General features: G+C 38.6%; 1 protein-coding gene across 2 annotated transcripts in view; it reads right to left on the bottom strand.

Annotated features, from left to right (window-relative positions):
- Positions 1 to 18,487, bottom strand: part of CHCHD3 (coiled-coil-helix-coiled-coil-helix domain containing 3) — a 155,000-nt gene that overhangs the window by 40,656 nt on the left and 95,857 nt on the right. For both annotated transcript variants that reach the window (XM_075024593.1, XM_075024594.1), the window contains exon 5: positions 15,898 to 15,981. In XM_075024593.1, coding sequence (XP_074880694.1) covers positions 15,898 to 15,981 — 84 coding nt within the window. The remainder of the gene's footprint in view (positions 1 to 15,897; positions 15,982 to 18,487) is intronic.

Genomic DNA, 18,487 nt, shown 5'->3' with positions numbered 1-18,487 from the left:
TTGAGAATGCAGTCTGCATTACATACCTAGTCCCCTCACACCGTGTCCATTTATTTTGGCACATGTTGGGAACTCTAAATTTGCCCGTGTAGGTCACTGTTGTTATTATGAAGCAGGTCTGCTAATCCCTCTATCTGTGCTGGTATTTGTCGCTTAGGATGGGATTCATCATACCTAATCTCAGCTACCTATAGATAGATGCTTGTACTACGCTTCCTCAAAAATCAACAGCAAAACACAAGAACAATGTGATGGCAAATCATTCCCTTGCCAAATTGATGGGATGGTTTGATCACCTTTCAACGGCATCTATCTCTCACCGGCAACTACTGAGTGAACCCAGGTTTTTAACGCAGACTAGATGTTTCCACTTTAAGCTACGTTAGGGAAGATGCATCACTGCCATTGTCTCAGCAAGGAGGATATACAAAGACACCGCAAGTTAGACGAGCTTCTCTGCGGCAAATACTCCATAATACATTTGCACTATGCCAATATAACACCAAAATAGTACATAACAACTGAGGGGAGAGTTACACATAGTAGTTCTTTTCAAAATACCAGAAACCCAACCACAATAATTTATAATTCTCCTTCATTCCTTACAGCAACAGATCTAGCTAGATAAATTATAACTCTCTATTGATTAACACAGTTGCCTGATAAATATATGGAAGTTTTTGCAAGTTCTGATTTTTGCAGTTTATTCTACATAGCAGGTTATATCTATATAATGTATGGGAGTATTCAAAATGCACTTGATATAGTCAACATTTTTTCTCCTTTTTTCCCTCTACAGTAGGGAAGCTAGTCAATAAAAGCTCCCATATCTTTGATTTGGTCAGCTATCTTAAACCCACTATGGGAAAAAACATCCATTTTGCTATTATAAGATCTGGAAACACCTTGTAGGATCTACATCACTGTAAGCTTAATGAATACTACAGTAGCTCTTTGCAATGCTGCATGTATTACTGTAATTATTTATTCATTCTCCAGATGTAACAAGTGGTAAGATAAATTCTCTGAATGAGCAAGCTTCATTTTATAGTGCCAACTCAGAATAATTTAGGAGGCACCTTCAGAGGTCATCTATTCCAAGCCCCTGGCTCAAATCAGGTCCAACCAGACCAACTTGCTCAGGACCTTGTCCAGTTGAGTCTTGAACACCTCCAAGGGTGATTTCTCATTTGTATTAAGTCTGTGTCCTATGGATCATGCCACCAGGAATTGTATTTATGGTACCAGCACACTGAAGCTTTCTATTTACGCTCTCTCCACTTTCATGCTATTTCTTAAAGTCTGGACAAGAAGAGAAGTAAAATACTGCCAGTAAACTCAGAGCCACATGAAAATAGGTTCATGTGTCTGAAAGCTTGTTTTAATTACATCAGCTAGTCAAATAAAAAGACATCATCTGTCCCCTCAAATATTGTCAAAAAAACCTTGTTCTGTTAACCAGTGGTAAAACTCCCATTTCAAAAATACTCCACACATTTTATGGTACAAACACGCATAGCATTTTATACTTGATTTTCCAATATAAAAACACAGGTCTTGTAAGGATTTTTCAGGTTTTTATGAAGTTCTTTCAATTTTACAAGTATCTGTCAGTTCATGGCAACAATTCAAAGAAAAAAAATTCATTGAAGTTTTCTGAATTTAGGAGAGTCATTTTCTACTTTTGAAAAAGTGTTTCAAAAAACCCACAACTTCTTCATATTTTCTAACAAAAGGAAGTCCAACCTCCACTGCTATGTAATAAATCATCTTACCTATACACAGCAATATTTTGTTTTGCCCAGGTGAAAGCATACTGAAATACTACTGCCTGCTCAGCCACAAGAGATTCTCAAGTCTTCAGCATTCTGCACATTCTTTTAAACATATAATTAAAGAAAGTTTCAAAAAATTAAGTGATAGTAGCAGCAGTACGTTCTTAAGAAGGAAGGAAGATCATGGAAGCTGTTTGAAAAGTGCAATGAATAAGGTATGGTCTGTATTCATTTCAAGGGGTGTGTTATGCTGGCAATGTGTTATTTGGTAGCATTAAGTCAAAAAAAATAGTGTACCTATTCCCTGGTATTAAAGGGGACAAGACAGCAAAGATGTGAACAGTTTTTCCTATAAACACACCACATTGAACAGCTTCAACTACAGAAAACTATATCAATGTGTCTTGAGCAAGGACAAGTAGAGCTCCTGAGTGTCTGACACACAGGGTGGGAATGGCACCCCCGAAAAAGGGGCTCCTGGAGTCCTGATTTAAGACTGCGGCTCTTCTCTTATTCCAAAACACCTTTTCTTTCCTCCTTATGCTTTATTGAGCAATACCTAGCTTCTAAAAAAGATCGTTTGGGCATGTTGTGTTGACTTCCAACGTTACCTACTGAATACAAAGCTTGCGCAACTGAAACCCAGTGGGAGGTGGGGATAAGAAAAAGCATGAAAATCTCCGTATTACTATTGTAATCACAAAAGCCACGTGTACATCCAGCACCTAACTCTACTGTAAATCCCACAAAGTAGGGTTTGCTGAAAAATAATGCATGAGATATCATTCACTACAATCTAGAACAGTCTTTAATACATACTTTTGTGACTTGCATCATGCTATTTCAGTGCACTAAACAGCAATACATGTGCAACCCTATAACCACCTGATATGAAAAATAACAATTTGCTATCTTAAAAATGAAATCTGTTCAAAAATGCAACTATGATGCACACATGCACACTTTAAAAGCCTGTTAGACAAGTTAAGCAAGAAATGAGTGCCTTTATGGCTGGATATATTTTGCTGAATAAAATGGTTAATACAAAAGATTGCATATTTTAACTTGCTACTTCTCTAGAAAATAAATTGTGTGCTATCTGCTTCTATAGACTTTATCAGAGAATTCACTGTCAATACGATGTTTTGATGATTGCATTGTTCTTCCCTTGCTTGGAGAAACTGAGGCAATGAAAAAATGGTGGATTTTCTAAGATATGAAACAGAAGTAGGATTATCAAACAGATTTTCTGTTCAAACATTTACTCATTACTCAAAGGCAAAATTGCCATTTATTAAAAAAATAGAGGCACTTTCTATAACATAGGTCAAAATTCATTTATACCTGTAGAAAGCAATAATTACAATTCATATCACATTAACCACTGCCAAGCACTACTATGCTTCTACTTTTGAAAGCTGTAGGCTAGTGAGAATTAGCTACTGAAATCTGGAGCAAGTTTGGCACGAACAGACATTTGAGCTGGCATGAAGCAACAATTATCTGCAATGCTTTTAAAAATACATATGGTTTCAAACACCAAAAAAATACTCTGTATTATTGTTGCAATCTATTGGGAACAAGGAATGTCTTCTTTGGGCTTTATGTTTGATAAATATATAGACAAACAAGCACTAAATTTTGTTGCAGGAAAAAATCTTTAACTGGATTACAGTGGTACCAGATACAGAAAACATTGAAATGTTATTAAGGGAAGACATTTTAAAAAATTGTAATTCTTTTCTGAGAATTAGACATATGTTTGAACTCCTCTGCTATGGTTCATTGGAATTTGCTTCCTAATTACTGCAGCTATGTTTTTGTGTTTTAGTGCGCATAAATACATATTCCTACATGATTATGGCCCACGGTAATGCAAACGGTTAAACTCTCTGACATGGGGAAAAAAAATATGAAGATTTCAAAAGTGGCAGCAGAGTATCTACTCATTTCAAACACATGATTATCTTTCCATATTTCAAAAGGAAAGGCCTTTTGAGGCATAGAAATATGCATGTGAATAGAAACATATTGAAAAGTCTCAGCTTTCAGGTATAATGCTTTTCAGTTAGAAAGGCATAAGATGGGGGAACTTTCAATTCTCTCTGACACGCTTAAAGAGAGCTGAACACGCCACCAGCCTGGCATTATCATTTCTGTCCCCTCTCCCAGCTACTGATGGTTCACTACGGCTTTTGCTAAGCTGTGTCGATATCCCAATTAAAAACTACAAGAGCAACAACGAGCCCCTGCGCAGCTGAGCTGGACCTGTTTCATACCGAGCGGGTTACCAGACACAGAACCCGTAAACAGGCTGAAAAACAGTTAAAACAGAATACAAAAGAGAAGAAACCTTCCCCTTGGAAGTACTAGTGTAAAAACGGCACATTAGTTTTCCAGGAAGGATCTCACAAATACAGAAACTCAATGCCATCTATTTCATCCCTTTTGAAGGAATAGGGAGGCAGGGATTTTAAAGGAATCTGTGTAAATGCCCAAGACAAATTGGTTTTGCTCTCTTCAAAGCAAAAACTTGGCTGAAAAGAAGTTGTCACTAGGCTTGCCACCAAGTCCATTATACTGATTTTCTTTCTCCTCTCCTATTTTCCCCAGTTTTCTTCCTACAAACCCTCCTGGTCATCTTGAATTTGAGTTCCTTTTCCCAACTTTAAAGGTAGTATTTTAGTTTCTGGGGCATTTCACAGAATACAGAAAAATACAGAATTTTGCATTTCTGTATTATATTCTCAATACAAAAAAACCCAACTTTATTGAACCTTTCACTTCTTCTGCAGTGAAGCCCGGCCGAAGCTGAGATATGTGCCATGACTAATGTTATAAAAAATCTGGTACATCTGTCTTCCCCTCTCTGCCTTGGGCTTAAAATGCGGCCACGTCCTAAGATTTTGGTTCAACTCTTCCTGTGGCCAGACTCTCCCCGATATTAAGAATATCGCCACTAAACACAACTGTTCCTGGGCAGGACTTGATCTCTTGCACATGAAGAGCATAATAAAATGAGATGAGAAAGACGATATACCTATACCAGGACACAACACAGAGGACTGATTTCCTCAAGCACGGTGTGAACAGTGTCCTTTACACAAAGCTTTCCCAAACCCAAGCATTCTCTGTGCTTACCGTCTAGAAACAGAAACGAGGATTAAATCTGCTGCCCCTTTTCCCGACATGCACACGTACACAAATGGCGAACCATCAAAACCTCCCATGAAAAAGGCTGTGTCTGAATCGAGGCTTATTGTTCAGCGACCTAAAACAGCCTCACAAAATCCATCAGCTGCCAGATGTAAACGGCCCGTCTCTAGCGCAGCGATTCAGCAGCTCCTCTGGGCTGAACAGAGCCCTCGCTCCCACCGAAGGCCAAGTTATTAAGAAATTGTTTGTCGACGTAGATTGGATTGATCATTTATTTCCCAAACTCCTTTTCCCATCATTTACTCATTATACGCCTCCTCCTGATGTAAGAGGACATTTATTAGCTTCTGCGTTTATTGTGCTGGCAAATAGAAACATTCTGCAGCATTTCCTGGGGATTCTCTCATTTATCTATCAGTTACGGGACTGAAGTATTTTTAGGGGGAGAAAAAATTAAAATATCACTCAGACTGACAGCAGTGAAAATGAAGCCGGTATGTGCTTGGAAAGGCTATTTCAGCCTTTAGGTTTACAAGACTATTTACAAAAAAAGCGTGGCAACATTTCACATAAGCATTCTTGCTTTATAATGAGAAAAATTACTAACTACTGCTTAGGCAGAAAAGGGACTGTTTTCATAGAATCAGAATATTAGAAACATTTAGGTTGGAAAAGACCTTTAAGATCATCGAGTCCAGCTGTTAAGCTAACACTGCCAAGTCCACCACTAAACCGTGTCCCCAAGCGCCACATCTACACGTCTTTTAAATACCTCCAGGGACGGTGACTCCACCACTTCCCTGGGCAGCCTGGTCCAATGCTTGACAACACCTTTAGCGAAGAAATTTTTCCTAATATCCAACCTAAACCTCCCCTGGTGCAACTTGAGGCCATTTCCTCTCGTCCTACCACTTGTTACTTGGGAAAGGAGACCGACCCCCACCTCACTCCAACCTCCTTTCAGGTAGTTGCAGAGAGCGATCAGGTCTCCCCTCAGCCTCCTCTTCTCCAGACTAAACAACCCCAATTTCCTCAGCCGCTCCTCACAAGACTTGTGCTCTAGAACCTCCAATGGCTTCGTTGCCCTTCTCTGGACACGCTCCACCACCTCAAGGTCTTTCCTGTCGTGAGGGGCCCAAAACTGAACCCAGGACTCGAGGTGCGGCCTCACCAGTGCCCAGTACAGGGGGACGATCCCTGCCCTGCTCCTGCTGGCCACACTACTTCTGACACAAGCCAGGATGCCGTTGGCCTTCTTGGCCACCTGGGCACACCGCCGGCTCACGTTCAGCCGGCTGTCGACCGGCACCCCCAGGTCCTTTTCCAGCCCCTCTTCCCCAAGCCCGTAGCGCTGCACGGGGTCGTTGTGACCCAAGCGCAGGACCCGGCACTCGGCCTTGTTGAACCTCGTACAACTGGCCTCGGGCCATCGATCCAGCCTGCCCAGGTCCCTCTGTAGAGCCTGCCCACCCTCCAGCCGGTCAACGCTCCCGCCCAACTTGGTGTCATCGTTTTAAAGAGAAAGGGAGCTCAGACAATGTTTTAATACACATAATGCCATTTACACTTGTTTAAATGGAGAGTATACTTAGGTACTTCTTGGTTTTAAGTACAATTGTGCAAAGGAAAGAGAACAGAAAACAAGTGAAAACAGGGACTGGTTTGTACTCCACTTTTTTACATCCAATGCTCAGCTTGCCCAAAAGTAAAAATGAGCAATTCAAAGAAAGTATGTATATATTAAAATGATAAACAGGTTTAAGGGAAAATATTTCTATCAGATTCCCAGGAGACTGAACGAGACTAAAGGATTATTCCTGTGGAATTATTCCAAAAATTATATAACTAGTAAAATCTCTAGAAGGTATCCTAAAAATTCAGTATTTCACTTCTCAGGTGGTTCAATCTATAGTTGCAGTATTTTCTAAATATGTTACCTCGACAAAGAAATCCAAGCAAACTATCTCACTGAGTGTTGTTTTAATATAGTGTTAACTTAGTACATTATTTGTTCCCAAACTTCAAATTCTGTAAAGGAAAGAGGGTGGGCGGAGGGAACAGACCTGGGTGAAATGAAAGCTGCTTACTCATTAACTACCCATATGTTAAAACGTTTTGCCATATCCTATGAAATGCGATAAACACTGCCTTTTAACATTGAAATGACAAATTTCTTCGGTTTGTTCCATTTTGCCTATTAAAAAAATTTTTCTCTAATGATACTTTTCTTTACTCCTCAAGAAGGGGAAGGGGAAAAGCGCAGCTGAAACTATAAACGAAAACAGATGCAGACACAATCACTAAGGGTGACTTAGGCAACGCTGACATGTTTATGTTTAACTGTATGCATCCACTAATTTGTATTCATAAAAGTGAGCGGTGCTGGATGAACAACCTGCTTAGCCTCATTAGGATCCGGCACGTGTTTTTGCGGGACAGCCGTCCCACAGGAGAGACGCGCTTGCTCCCACGCCGCGCACACAGTCAGGTCCCGCTCGCGGTGATTTCCAGTCCTTCCAACAGACGAGGCAAGCAACGGCAGAGGAAAGGCGTTATCCAGCTCTCCTGACAACATGATTTTGGACACGGGAATAAAGAAGAGGGAGAGCGAAGGAGCTGCCCAACATGCTGGGTTTTGACTGCTTTGTTTTCCAGTATCGCCTCATATGTTCCCACTCCCATCACAGTTTATCTTCATCTGTATATTTTATTCATAGGAAGGACAAGTATATGTGTTCAGGCTTCACAAGCACCAAGATTCACGTGACGTTAACACAAACTGAAGCGCCCTCAGAGAAAAATAATGATTAGCAATGACCAGTTATCATGGGACCGTAAATAAATTCCTATTCTTAAAGTACAGTAGGAGGCCAGTAAACGCTGTGATCCAGAGTGGTGATAATTGTATAACTAAGGAAAAGTTAAGAAAAAAAAATACAATTCAAGCAGTGAAGACTTAAAAGCTGCAGGAACAGAAATGGGTTTTTGAAAGAAATCATCTTTACAAAGCTACATGATAGCTGGATAAACACAAAGCACTATAGAAATAGCCAATTCCTGAAAAATATTATTTCCCTGTTTCTTGGGTCAGTAAATCCCCTATTAACTACCAAAATCTCTAAGAGTTTGAATTTTAGAGGGTTTGAGCATCCTCATTTCCAATCAAAGTCTATCCCACCTCTCTGAGCACACCTCTCCATAACACAGACAGTGCAACCACACCTCAAAAAACGGCCTTCTTCCACACTTGAGGAAATGTCAGTGCCAAAACTCTGTAGGAAATGACACTGGGACACCCTATAGGCAAAGAAAGAGACTTTTGAGATGAGTTTAAAACAGCATTCTAGGCCAAAAAGCATAATGAAATATAGCAGGAAGAGTGGAGAGAAAATATCAGAGTCAGTTCTGGCCAGTGATGCAAGGAAAATATAGTAAACCAGAAGCTACTCAGGAAAATAAAGTTCTAAGAACGATGATGGGTTAAAGAGAGATACTAATGGAGATAAAATAAAGGAAAAAAAACACCCCATAACTGCATTACAAAAAGCAGAGCATATTTGAAAAGTCTTGAAACATCACATAAGCGCATCCCTGCCGCAGGACTCTAAGTTATTAGTTTGCATCCAGTATACTATTATACCTAGGTCTTCTGCAAATTCTTACAAAACAAAAACATGGAATTATTCATCTTTTGCCCCAAACTAAAACTACTTAAAATCAAAACCCATCCCAAACCATGGTTTTGCACATATTGGATAAATAAAAAAAGGATTGCAAGCAACCTATATGAAACTAGTGGTTACATGTTAAAAGTTACCAAGCATCTTCCAGCACAGGGGAAAAAAGCCTGGAATATTAGTTATCGCACTTCTTTTGGTCTCCATTTATATAAAGATACACGTACAGAATGGAAAAATAATCTATAAACAAACATTTTGAGAAACATCAATACCTACTATTCAGCGTGGAACAACTCCTTATTTTGTTATTAAGCGGCATTTCAGAATTGCTATTGATTGGATATGTGATAGTGAAAGATGAGCCTGAAACAGGTATTTTTAATGGGAAAATGTCTCAGAAGAAAACACCATGCATATTTGGTGGGCTTAGGGGAAAAAAAAAATGACACGGGTGAGGTGTGTATTTAATAACAAACATCCTAGCTACTTATTCATAAATGGTAAATAAGATAATGGGCAGAAAAAAAATAAAATCAAGGCTTAAAAACAATTGTTCAGAGTAATGATTGTGGCTCAGCAAGATATGGAGGTAGCGCATTAATGCAGTGCTACAGTCAGAAGGCTACAGCTCAGTCTGTCTTTGTCAATCAGTTTGAGGTTTCAGATATTGTAATTGGTAGCAAGTTTCCTAATCTCAACCTGCCAGGCAAGAAGCATTCAACAAAAGCTCTATCCCCAAAATATAATGAAATTTGAAGAGAGAAATTTTCTAATATTGGCAACATGAAGCAAGATCACAGGTTGGGTTGACAGCTTTATTATGCTAAACTGACAAAAACATTACACTCTGGTCAGTACTAAAAAGACTGGTTTTCATGAGCAGTATGGAAATACAAAGCACTGGGAAACTCTGATGAACTCCTACTTTTATCTCATTGGTGCAGCATATGAGCTCAGACACAGAATAGTCTCCTGGCCCAAGCAGAAAATGAGAAATTAATATATCTTGATTTTATACTCAGGTCTCCTGCTGCACCTATTTGGGGAAAACTGCAAGAACCCGCTGTCGCAGCTGAATATCCATTTGAAAAATAAAAAAGCACCAATAACTTCACAGAAATAATACAATTCATTAACAACTATATGATACGATAGACAGCAGAATTTGTCAAATGGAAGACATATTTTATTGCTTCTATCTGAAAAGTGTTTGGAAATAGCATTAATGTATCGATATATGGGGGGGTGGATGTATATTTGATACGGGGAGGGAGAGAGAGAGAAATAGATAGCCAGCAAGATAGAAACAAGAAAAAAAAACACTGAGAACATCTCATAAAAATAGAACGGGGTAGGAATGATGAAACTTTTTTCTTTCAAACAATGGATATTTAGAGACTTCTGCTATAATGACTGGTTAAAATTCAAAGTTATTGTTAAGTAATACAGCATAGGCACACTCACTTAGAATTCAAAGAGAAGGAAGGTCTACAAACTGCCATTCAGCCAGTCTTTGCTGAAGTACAGGACTTCGGTTAGGTCAAAGACAACACAGGCATTACTGGAAGCACCAGTTTAAACAGCAGAAGAAAGAAAAGGACCAGGCATTTTTAGCTGTACCACATTTACCAAATTCACCTCCCCAGACAGAGGACTATGAAGCATCTCCATAGTGGCAAACTGGAGAAACTCTGCAAGTTGGGGAAGTTATAAGAGATTCCTTTATAGACCATGTTCACAAAAAAAGATGTCGGCAGTATACATTAAAGCTACTACCAAAAGGTTGCTTTACTCATCCATGGTAAGAAAGATGCAAAATATAACACAAATGTAGAACACAGTGACTATTCCTGTTGCTATACATTATGTTTAGAACAGAAATCTATATGAGCAGTATTTCGTATTACAATGGGCAATTTGGAAAAACCTACCACTATTACATGTGCCCAACAAAGCAAGCATACATTGCACTTAATCAACAAGGACAACTTAGCAAGTCTGTCAGCTCTGTGCTAGAGCTAATTCCATTTCTTCACGGGAACAATGCCAAAAGGTTTGCAGAGCTTTCCCTGTGTTTCCCCTAAGTGCTCAGTACATAATAGTATCACCAGCCAAAACCATTTCTTACTTGGCTGGATCCAGCCTCAAGTCTTAAAATGCTGTACCTACATCACTGCTATTTGATTTTGAAAGACACGAAAGAATGCAGTACAAATGTGTGGAGAGTAAACATGTTTGCTCTAGTGAGTACAAACTTCTAAACACAAGAGGTGAGAGCAGAATCATCCTCTAGTTATGAAATTCTTGCTGATACAGTCATGCAAGATCAAAGAAAATAAACAGACTGATAACTTAAAACAAATAGAAACAAAAATCTTTAAACTGCTAAAATACGGTGTAGGGATAAAAATGTTTGTAGTTATAATACTGCTTTGTAAGAGTCCCCCTCTGTTATCTACATCTTGCAAACTACAGTTTACAAAAAAAATAGCAAACAGACTCTGATTATTTAGTTGTTGAGATTTGAAAAGGCAAACAAGACTCTGAAGCATCTGAACAAATGTGGAACTCGCATTGTTTGCATCTTAGCACTTATGTTCATTATAAACACCTACAAAAAGCCAATACTTGGCTGTGAAGCTGAACTGTATATCATCTCCTTTTCTGAGCACTGGGGCTATCACTGCAAAGCATGTTGTCCATTCTAAGCCTTGAATAGAGAAAAGGAAGAGATCATTAAATTATAATTTCCCCACACAATTGGTATAAGCATTTCCTACCAACAGGATTAGTATGAACGCAAGATCCCAGAATAAAGCTGCTCAGCAGTGAGGATGGCAGTTTAGTGTCTAGTAAATTTGATTTCTCTGAAAATCCTGACACATCATAATAGCAAAATCCTATTTACTGTAGCAAGCAGGATGGATAATACTATTTAACACCTGGTATAGTATGTGCCATCAGCTCACAGCTTTGTGCTCTGTGTGCTCATCTTACCTTAAGGTTAATGCTCCTTGACAGCCTACATGGTAAGTAGAATCCCCAAATTAAGTGTCGAACCTACAATTTGCAAATCCTTCCTCAAAATTTAAGTCATGAAAAAATGGATGCAGATAAGAGGATCACATTTCCAGAACTTATGTCTATATTCTCAGGCTCTGATCTGGCTGTAAGCCCTGTACGGTGCAGGAGTCTCCCTGCACAAAGGCCTCTAAAGTCAGCAACGACATGCATAGAAATTATAGAATCGGCAAGGAAGAACATCAGGGCAGTAACTTGTTGACTGCTAAATCTTCAGCGTATCCAATATAATGCTGAAACCTCCAAATGCTAACAGAATAATTGTATTGCCTTATGCCGTATGCATATTCGCATGCATACTACTCAATACTTACTGGAAGTATTTCTAGGAAATTCACAAGCATAGAAACTTCGCTCGAGTGAGAAATATCCTGATTAATATGGGGATACATATCTTGCTCATTCACACTGATAAACTAAATAGTTGTGTCATACAGCAGTGTATTAAAATTAATTTCCTTCTGCTCCTATGACTAGGGGCACGGTTCTCGTAATGATGCATAGTAGTATTATGAAGCAGTGTAACATGAAAACAGGTGGATTTGCTGAAGGAAATTTGAACGAGGGTGAGTTGCATCATTCTCAAAGCGACAGAAGCACGCACAGACACCCCTCGTTGTGAGCGTCTGCATGACGCCAAAACTATAAGCAGAAGCGAAAGAGAATCTAGTCTCGTTTCCTACGCAGCAAAAATATTCTAAAGCAACAGCAACTGGGTGAAGGAACAACAGGGTGTCCGCTGTGTAGACAAAATTAATGCAACTGTTGATGTTGACTGGAACCTACACATCACAGCGACATTCGAGATGCAACGATGGTTACGAAGCCTACAGCCATGGGGCTTGGAGTTGACAGCGAAAGCGGTGGCACAGTGGAAGGATGATGGACGTGGAGGAGCTGAACAGCGCAACGATGAATGCGACGGGACAGAAGTGTGTGACCGCGCGTGGGGATGCACGCATGAGACAACGTTAGAGAAAGAGGCCAGAGGACTGTTCTTCGAGCCAGCAACCTGCTCCACCTGCCTGAGATGTTAGCTTTCCTTTTTTCTTGCTTTGCTATTTTAAAAGACAAATCAAATGGTTTAAAATACCACTAACACCACCTTATTACAGTAAGTAAATTAGACAACGTACAGTACACACATGTCAATGATTTGAATACTGCTGTCTCTGGGGTTTTTTGCTGTAGTCAAGAAGCACTATCAGCCTGTAAGCAGACAGTGAAAAACACTGGCAAATTTTTCTCAAAGGTTAATGTGCGAACTCTTAAACAACAGCTTTACATCCTAGTCAGATATACAGTTTGAGAAAGTTATTCTTTAACTCCTTTGTTAAACTATCTCATTTTGCTTTGCTGCTGTGGAGCATGTAATAACTCATAGCTTATGTGCTATCTTTGACCTAAAAACACTGGCAGCTGTTAGGGGAATCGCTGGGTTTTTGGAAAGTATCAAAAGGTTTTTAGCACATAAACCAAATTTATGAACAGATATTGCCCTGGAGAATAGAATTGTTTATGTTTTAGTATCACAGCTGTCACTGGTGCACAGTTATTTTGTCCTGTATTAATCCCCTGAAAAGGTTGAGCATCTTCACTCAGTCACTGAAATATTTTATAATTGACAGACTTCATCTGGCACTGAATATGTATAATAATTTTCTCCATAAGGAGCACACTGTGCTGACACTAATCTGTTCAGTTGTCGTCTCCCTTTATTATCAATGTCTGCATTGTTTTTTCAGCAGCATTGAAGAACACAAATACGAAGCTTCTAATTGAAAAAGCTAAGTAATCAAAAAGCCAATTAATCATACAGATGAGCTCTGACACTCAATGATGCAACAGACAGAAATACCACATACGCATAACTGCAGTATTTTTAAAGTGTGCTTATTTGATGTAAGAATGATCTGAGAATGTAATTAGCATTCTTTGTCACAGGTGACAGACTCATTGCACATTTCTTCATACTGACATTACTTGTCTGAGCTCCGCTTGCTCCACTCCCACCTTACCTCCTATTCTGATCTTTTCTCTGCTGAATAGCCCATACTCCGATTTTGTGTACTTTTCACTGAAATTAGGACAAGTTTAGGAACAAATAAGCAGCCTATTATTGTGCTCTGTAATTTCCAGAACGTTAGGCCGTTCCAGACCTTCCTTTTTTCTTAAAGCTCTATTTCCATCCCAATGCTCAAAAATCACCAATACAGAATCTCACAAATGACCTTAATAACGGCTGCAGGCACCAGCCTCAGTGAAGCTGAGATTGCAGGAGACACGACCTCTCTGCTTTTGCAAGTTTTCATTCTGTAATCTCCACATCTCTGAAAAAGTTCAAAGTCAGATTTGGAGCAGAGTTCACCTCCTTTCAGAGCTCAAATAACTCTTTTTTGTGTGGAAGAGATATGCACACGTACTTTGAAAACAAACCGGATGACAACTTGGCAAAGCAAAGGTCCCTTAGCTTACAAATAAAAAGTCAGAATGAGAAGACAAGCCTTAATATCATGAGAGTTCCACTCTGAAGACAGAGCAAACATCGTCCATGGCATAAGACAGTCAATTCAGAACTCCCTGCTGTAGTCCTGGAGACTTCCAAGTCCAAGAAGAGAAAGCAAGAGATGGCAGAGTTCACCTATTTCACATCACTTGGGGGACGATGCTTCAGTAGCACTCAAACACAGTTATTTAAACTTCATTATCTCACTTGCACACAACAGTGATATGTTCACATGCATGTTAAAATGCGATTCCACATCAGAAGTCTTCACTTAACAGGAGCAAGCAAAGGCACTGTATCGGTGACCTACTTTAACATTAAAAATAACTAAGAATAAAATCTTATTTGCTGCACAGCACCTTAAAAAGGTAAAAGAAAAGCTTTCAAACAAAGAATCATGGTTTATCACACATCCTTCGCCATGAATCACTCCAGTACTACTTGCACCGTAGCAATAAAATGGAAGGCCGATAAGTACGAGCAGAGGTACAACCAACCCATAAGAAGCCAGTTTGGCTGAGATACTGCAGATGCTTTTTCCTCTAACGCCAGCATTTGAGAGTAAGGAAGGTATTCTGTGGTTGGTTTTTTTTTTGTGAAGGATCTTAATTTTTAACTGTTTAAATAATGCACTATTTTAGAATCATTAAACTAATTTAGCCTCACCCTTTCAAACTATTTTTCATTGCCAAGAACATGACTTCATTAATGTCCTCTTCAAAAAGGCCGGACAAAACACTGAGACAGTGTCTGATATGCCCTCTATTTAAAATATTCATTAAGACCAATTATATACACTCATAATTCATGCAATGTGCTCTTCTTCCTAATCCATAAAAACAAGGGGTTTTCTTCTATCCTGTTAAGCTGCATAAATAAATATGTATCTTGTTAATATCATTTTCGAAACTAAATAAAAAAAATCCAAATTAATCAACAATAGGTAGTCTCAGGAAGAAGGCAGAGGGGGAGAGGAGGCAAATGTATTCAGGCTGAAGGTTACAACCAGCTTGGGATCTAGAAAATGATGACAGCAGTAATTATTTGAAATTAACATCCTATAAAATAATACCCTATAAAGAATAGGAATGTTAATAGCAATATGTTAGAACATTGTAAGCACATCACACAGCTTACCAAACTGTACTGTACAGTTTAGTTTCAAATCTACTGTGAAAAAAAGACAGAGAAGTGCTTTTTGCACATAGGATAAACAACTTGTTATTATCATTAAACTCCCCAGGTACTGGTGGCTGTTGGAGAAACCACCGACTCCACCCAGTGAAAGCAACTGTGGACCTCAACAAAAGCAGAAATTCAGTATATATCTTCACGCTTCACATGCAATTTTAAGACTGCTTGGTGATACTCACTCACTCACACCGACTCTTCATCAGTGCTGGTATAAAAGTAACCTCATTCGGATTATTTCTCTGTATGTAATTACTGTGACAGATGAAATCTCATTGCAAATGTGACAACTCAGTTAGTAAGGAAAACAATATTCTCAACATTAAAGCCTCCATCTTGTCAATATTAAGCCAGAAACAGTAGCAGTTAATACCAAAAAACCCCTCTGGCTACAGTTTTAATCTTTATCTCCTTAGAAAAGTCATCTTGTTTAACAGTAAAACATAACCAGAAAATCAGCAGCAGAAATGAACAGAAAACTCTTCATTAAAAGGGAAAGAAGGCTTACCCTTTCTTCCAGTCGAGCCAGCTGCTCTTTGTAGTAGGCATCATGTTTCTTCAGTTCTCTGTCTTTCTCTTCCAGCTGCTTGGCCTAAAAAAAGAAATAGAAAGATAAAACCAGATCAAGAAAGAGCCTCACTTGCAAAGCAAAACATCTACTATAAATTGTACCAGTAAGGAATATACAGCGATTGAGAACTGCAGTCTATTAGTTTTTGCCAAACAGTACATTAATAAGATGATGATTGCTGCATTGAAAATGTAAAGAGACTGTCTATTGTACTGGGTTTTTTCCTTCCCTCCTCAACAGCTGTGCCATAGTTTGCCCAAATGTATCTGGAAATGTCACGAAGACAGAACCAAGCATACCATGCTGAGATGAATTTTTTTTTTTTTTTAAATTAACTTTGCAGATCACTTCTAAACTTAGGGAAACTTGCTCAAGCTACCAAAAAAAAATACATGCCGACCCTGAATATTTAACTTAATTTGTTAACTAAGTGGACATTTTGACATGAGAAAAGCTGAACTTGCATCCACATGTTTGTAGGCAGTGGTAAAAAGAATTTTTTTGAAGTAGCTGTTTTTTCTTTAAAACCCTAACTGAGGAATACATTTAGCATGTGCTTAATTCTAAACACATGAACATTTGGAAAGAACCAAATGCCTACATATTTGCAAAAGCAGATCTAAAAAGTACATCTAAAACTATGCTGTCCTCTGTAATTAGTAATCATTCCTCTGGAAACTCCTGTATTGGTTGAAGTATCCAACTAAGTAAGCTGAAACCCTTTACTGTAGGATCACTCCCATGTCTAGTAACTTGAAATAATACACAATAATTTTGAACATCTACCTTTTGAATACTAATATGACTTGAGTATTTGTTTAAGAGACACTGCTCCCAGCACTACTGAGCAAGTTGACATTTTTTTGGCTTTTCGTCTGTAGTATGTACCAATATCAAGCATTAAGGGGACACAATAAGAATTATAAAATACATTAAAAGAGGACACGTGCACACAGAATACATACAAAGCTGTAAGTCCTCCAGAAGAAACACTTAGGCAAGTGATTGTTAACAAGCTATGGAGGATTTAATGCCTAAATTATCAGCACAAATTTATTCCAGGCTCAATGTTTTAATAATAAAATATCTTTAGTGACTAATAATTAACTACCAGTGTTCATTACCACAACTGTCTATTCAACATTGTCATTTACCTCTAACACGTTATTTTCACCCAGGTACTGACACTGCAAAGTCAACTGCAAAAAGTTCTTATTTTAGCAGCATCATGTAAAATGGTAAACTGTTGTACTCTTACTACTAAAGATGGAATCTCCAGGTCATGCTCATAGAAGCATGTCAGAAAACTTATACCACATATTCTGCTATACTTGTGTAGATACAGCACTTAATTCTCTTTGTCAAGATGAGGTCTGGTTTTTTGGCATAAAATAAACACTTTGGATTTTTGGCTGTTCCTCACTTAACTACTTACCTTTTTTTCTATATCCTGAAGCATGTAAAAAAATCAAAAAGTCAAATTAAAATTATTATATAATGGTAAATAGAAAGAATTTTTTAAAAAAAAAAAAAGGCACGCATGTCAGGCATATCTGTAATCTAGAACAATGCAGAAAACTACTTGGAAGTTGGGTTTTTTAATGCAACTTCACCAAAAATACCTCTGCTCATCCAAAAAGCACACAGCCAAATTTTAATTCTACTTGGATAAACCAAGCCTTGCTCCCTGCCAACCACCCCATCTTCAGTATAGTGCCACAGAGCACATGTTACAGCCCTGTCCATCACCACTTAAATCAGCCTTTATTCACTAACTACAGGTTTTTCCAAAGCTGATTACACTAAATATTCTACAGCCTAACTACCATGCTTTGTATAGATCATGGTTTTGCTTTTTCCAAATTATCCCTGTATGACCTCCCAAACCTGGTGGTTATAGAAACAGCTGAAAATTCATCCCAGGTTGTGCCCCCCCAAACCCATCCTCTCCCAAATATCTAATACAATGCTTCAGAACATTATCATAGTAACCCATACATGAATATTTTACATTTAACAGCCTCACGATCCCTGAAATATTTGCGAACTCAAGAACATTCCTTCTGTGCAAGTGGAGTTAAATAGGCCAGTGACAAAGAACACGTAAAATTAATGTTCCATAATGCTCATGAGAACTCAGTTAAGTTTTAGTTCTTACAATTCAGTAGTGTTTCACATGAGCCTATCGATGACCTGAAACCAAGCAGCAAAACTGACTTTGGAAAGATAGTAAGATATAATAAAACCCATGCAAGAGCATCATGACTTAATTCACGCGCCCCATTACTGACAATTCACACAGGCAGAAATTTTCAGGGTGTAAAAACACAGCAGGTCAAGGGCACACTAATGATGGAGGAGACGAAACCCATCCTCTCCTCTGGGTCCAGCTTAGTTTAAATTCTTTTCATCTGTGTCTTGCTTGCTGATCAAATACCATCCAAAAAAAGAGAAATGGATTTGTTTAATGGTATCTGATCACCAAATTTATGTATATGAAAGTATGAGCAGGGGAATGCAAATAACA

This window comes from Buteo buteo, chromosome 4 (assembly GCF_964188355.1).
Source record: "Buteo buteo chromosome 4, bButBut1.hap1.1, whole genome shotgun sequence".
In the NCBI taxonomy this organism is placed as follows: domain Eukaryota; kingdom Metazoa; phylum Chordata; class Aves; order Accipitriformes; family Accipitridae; genus Buteo; species Buteo buteo.
Note: the sequence above shows the minus strand (reverse complement) of the source record. Positions and strands in the feature narration are given on the sequence as shown.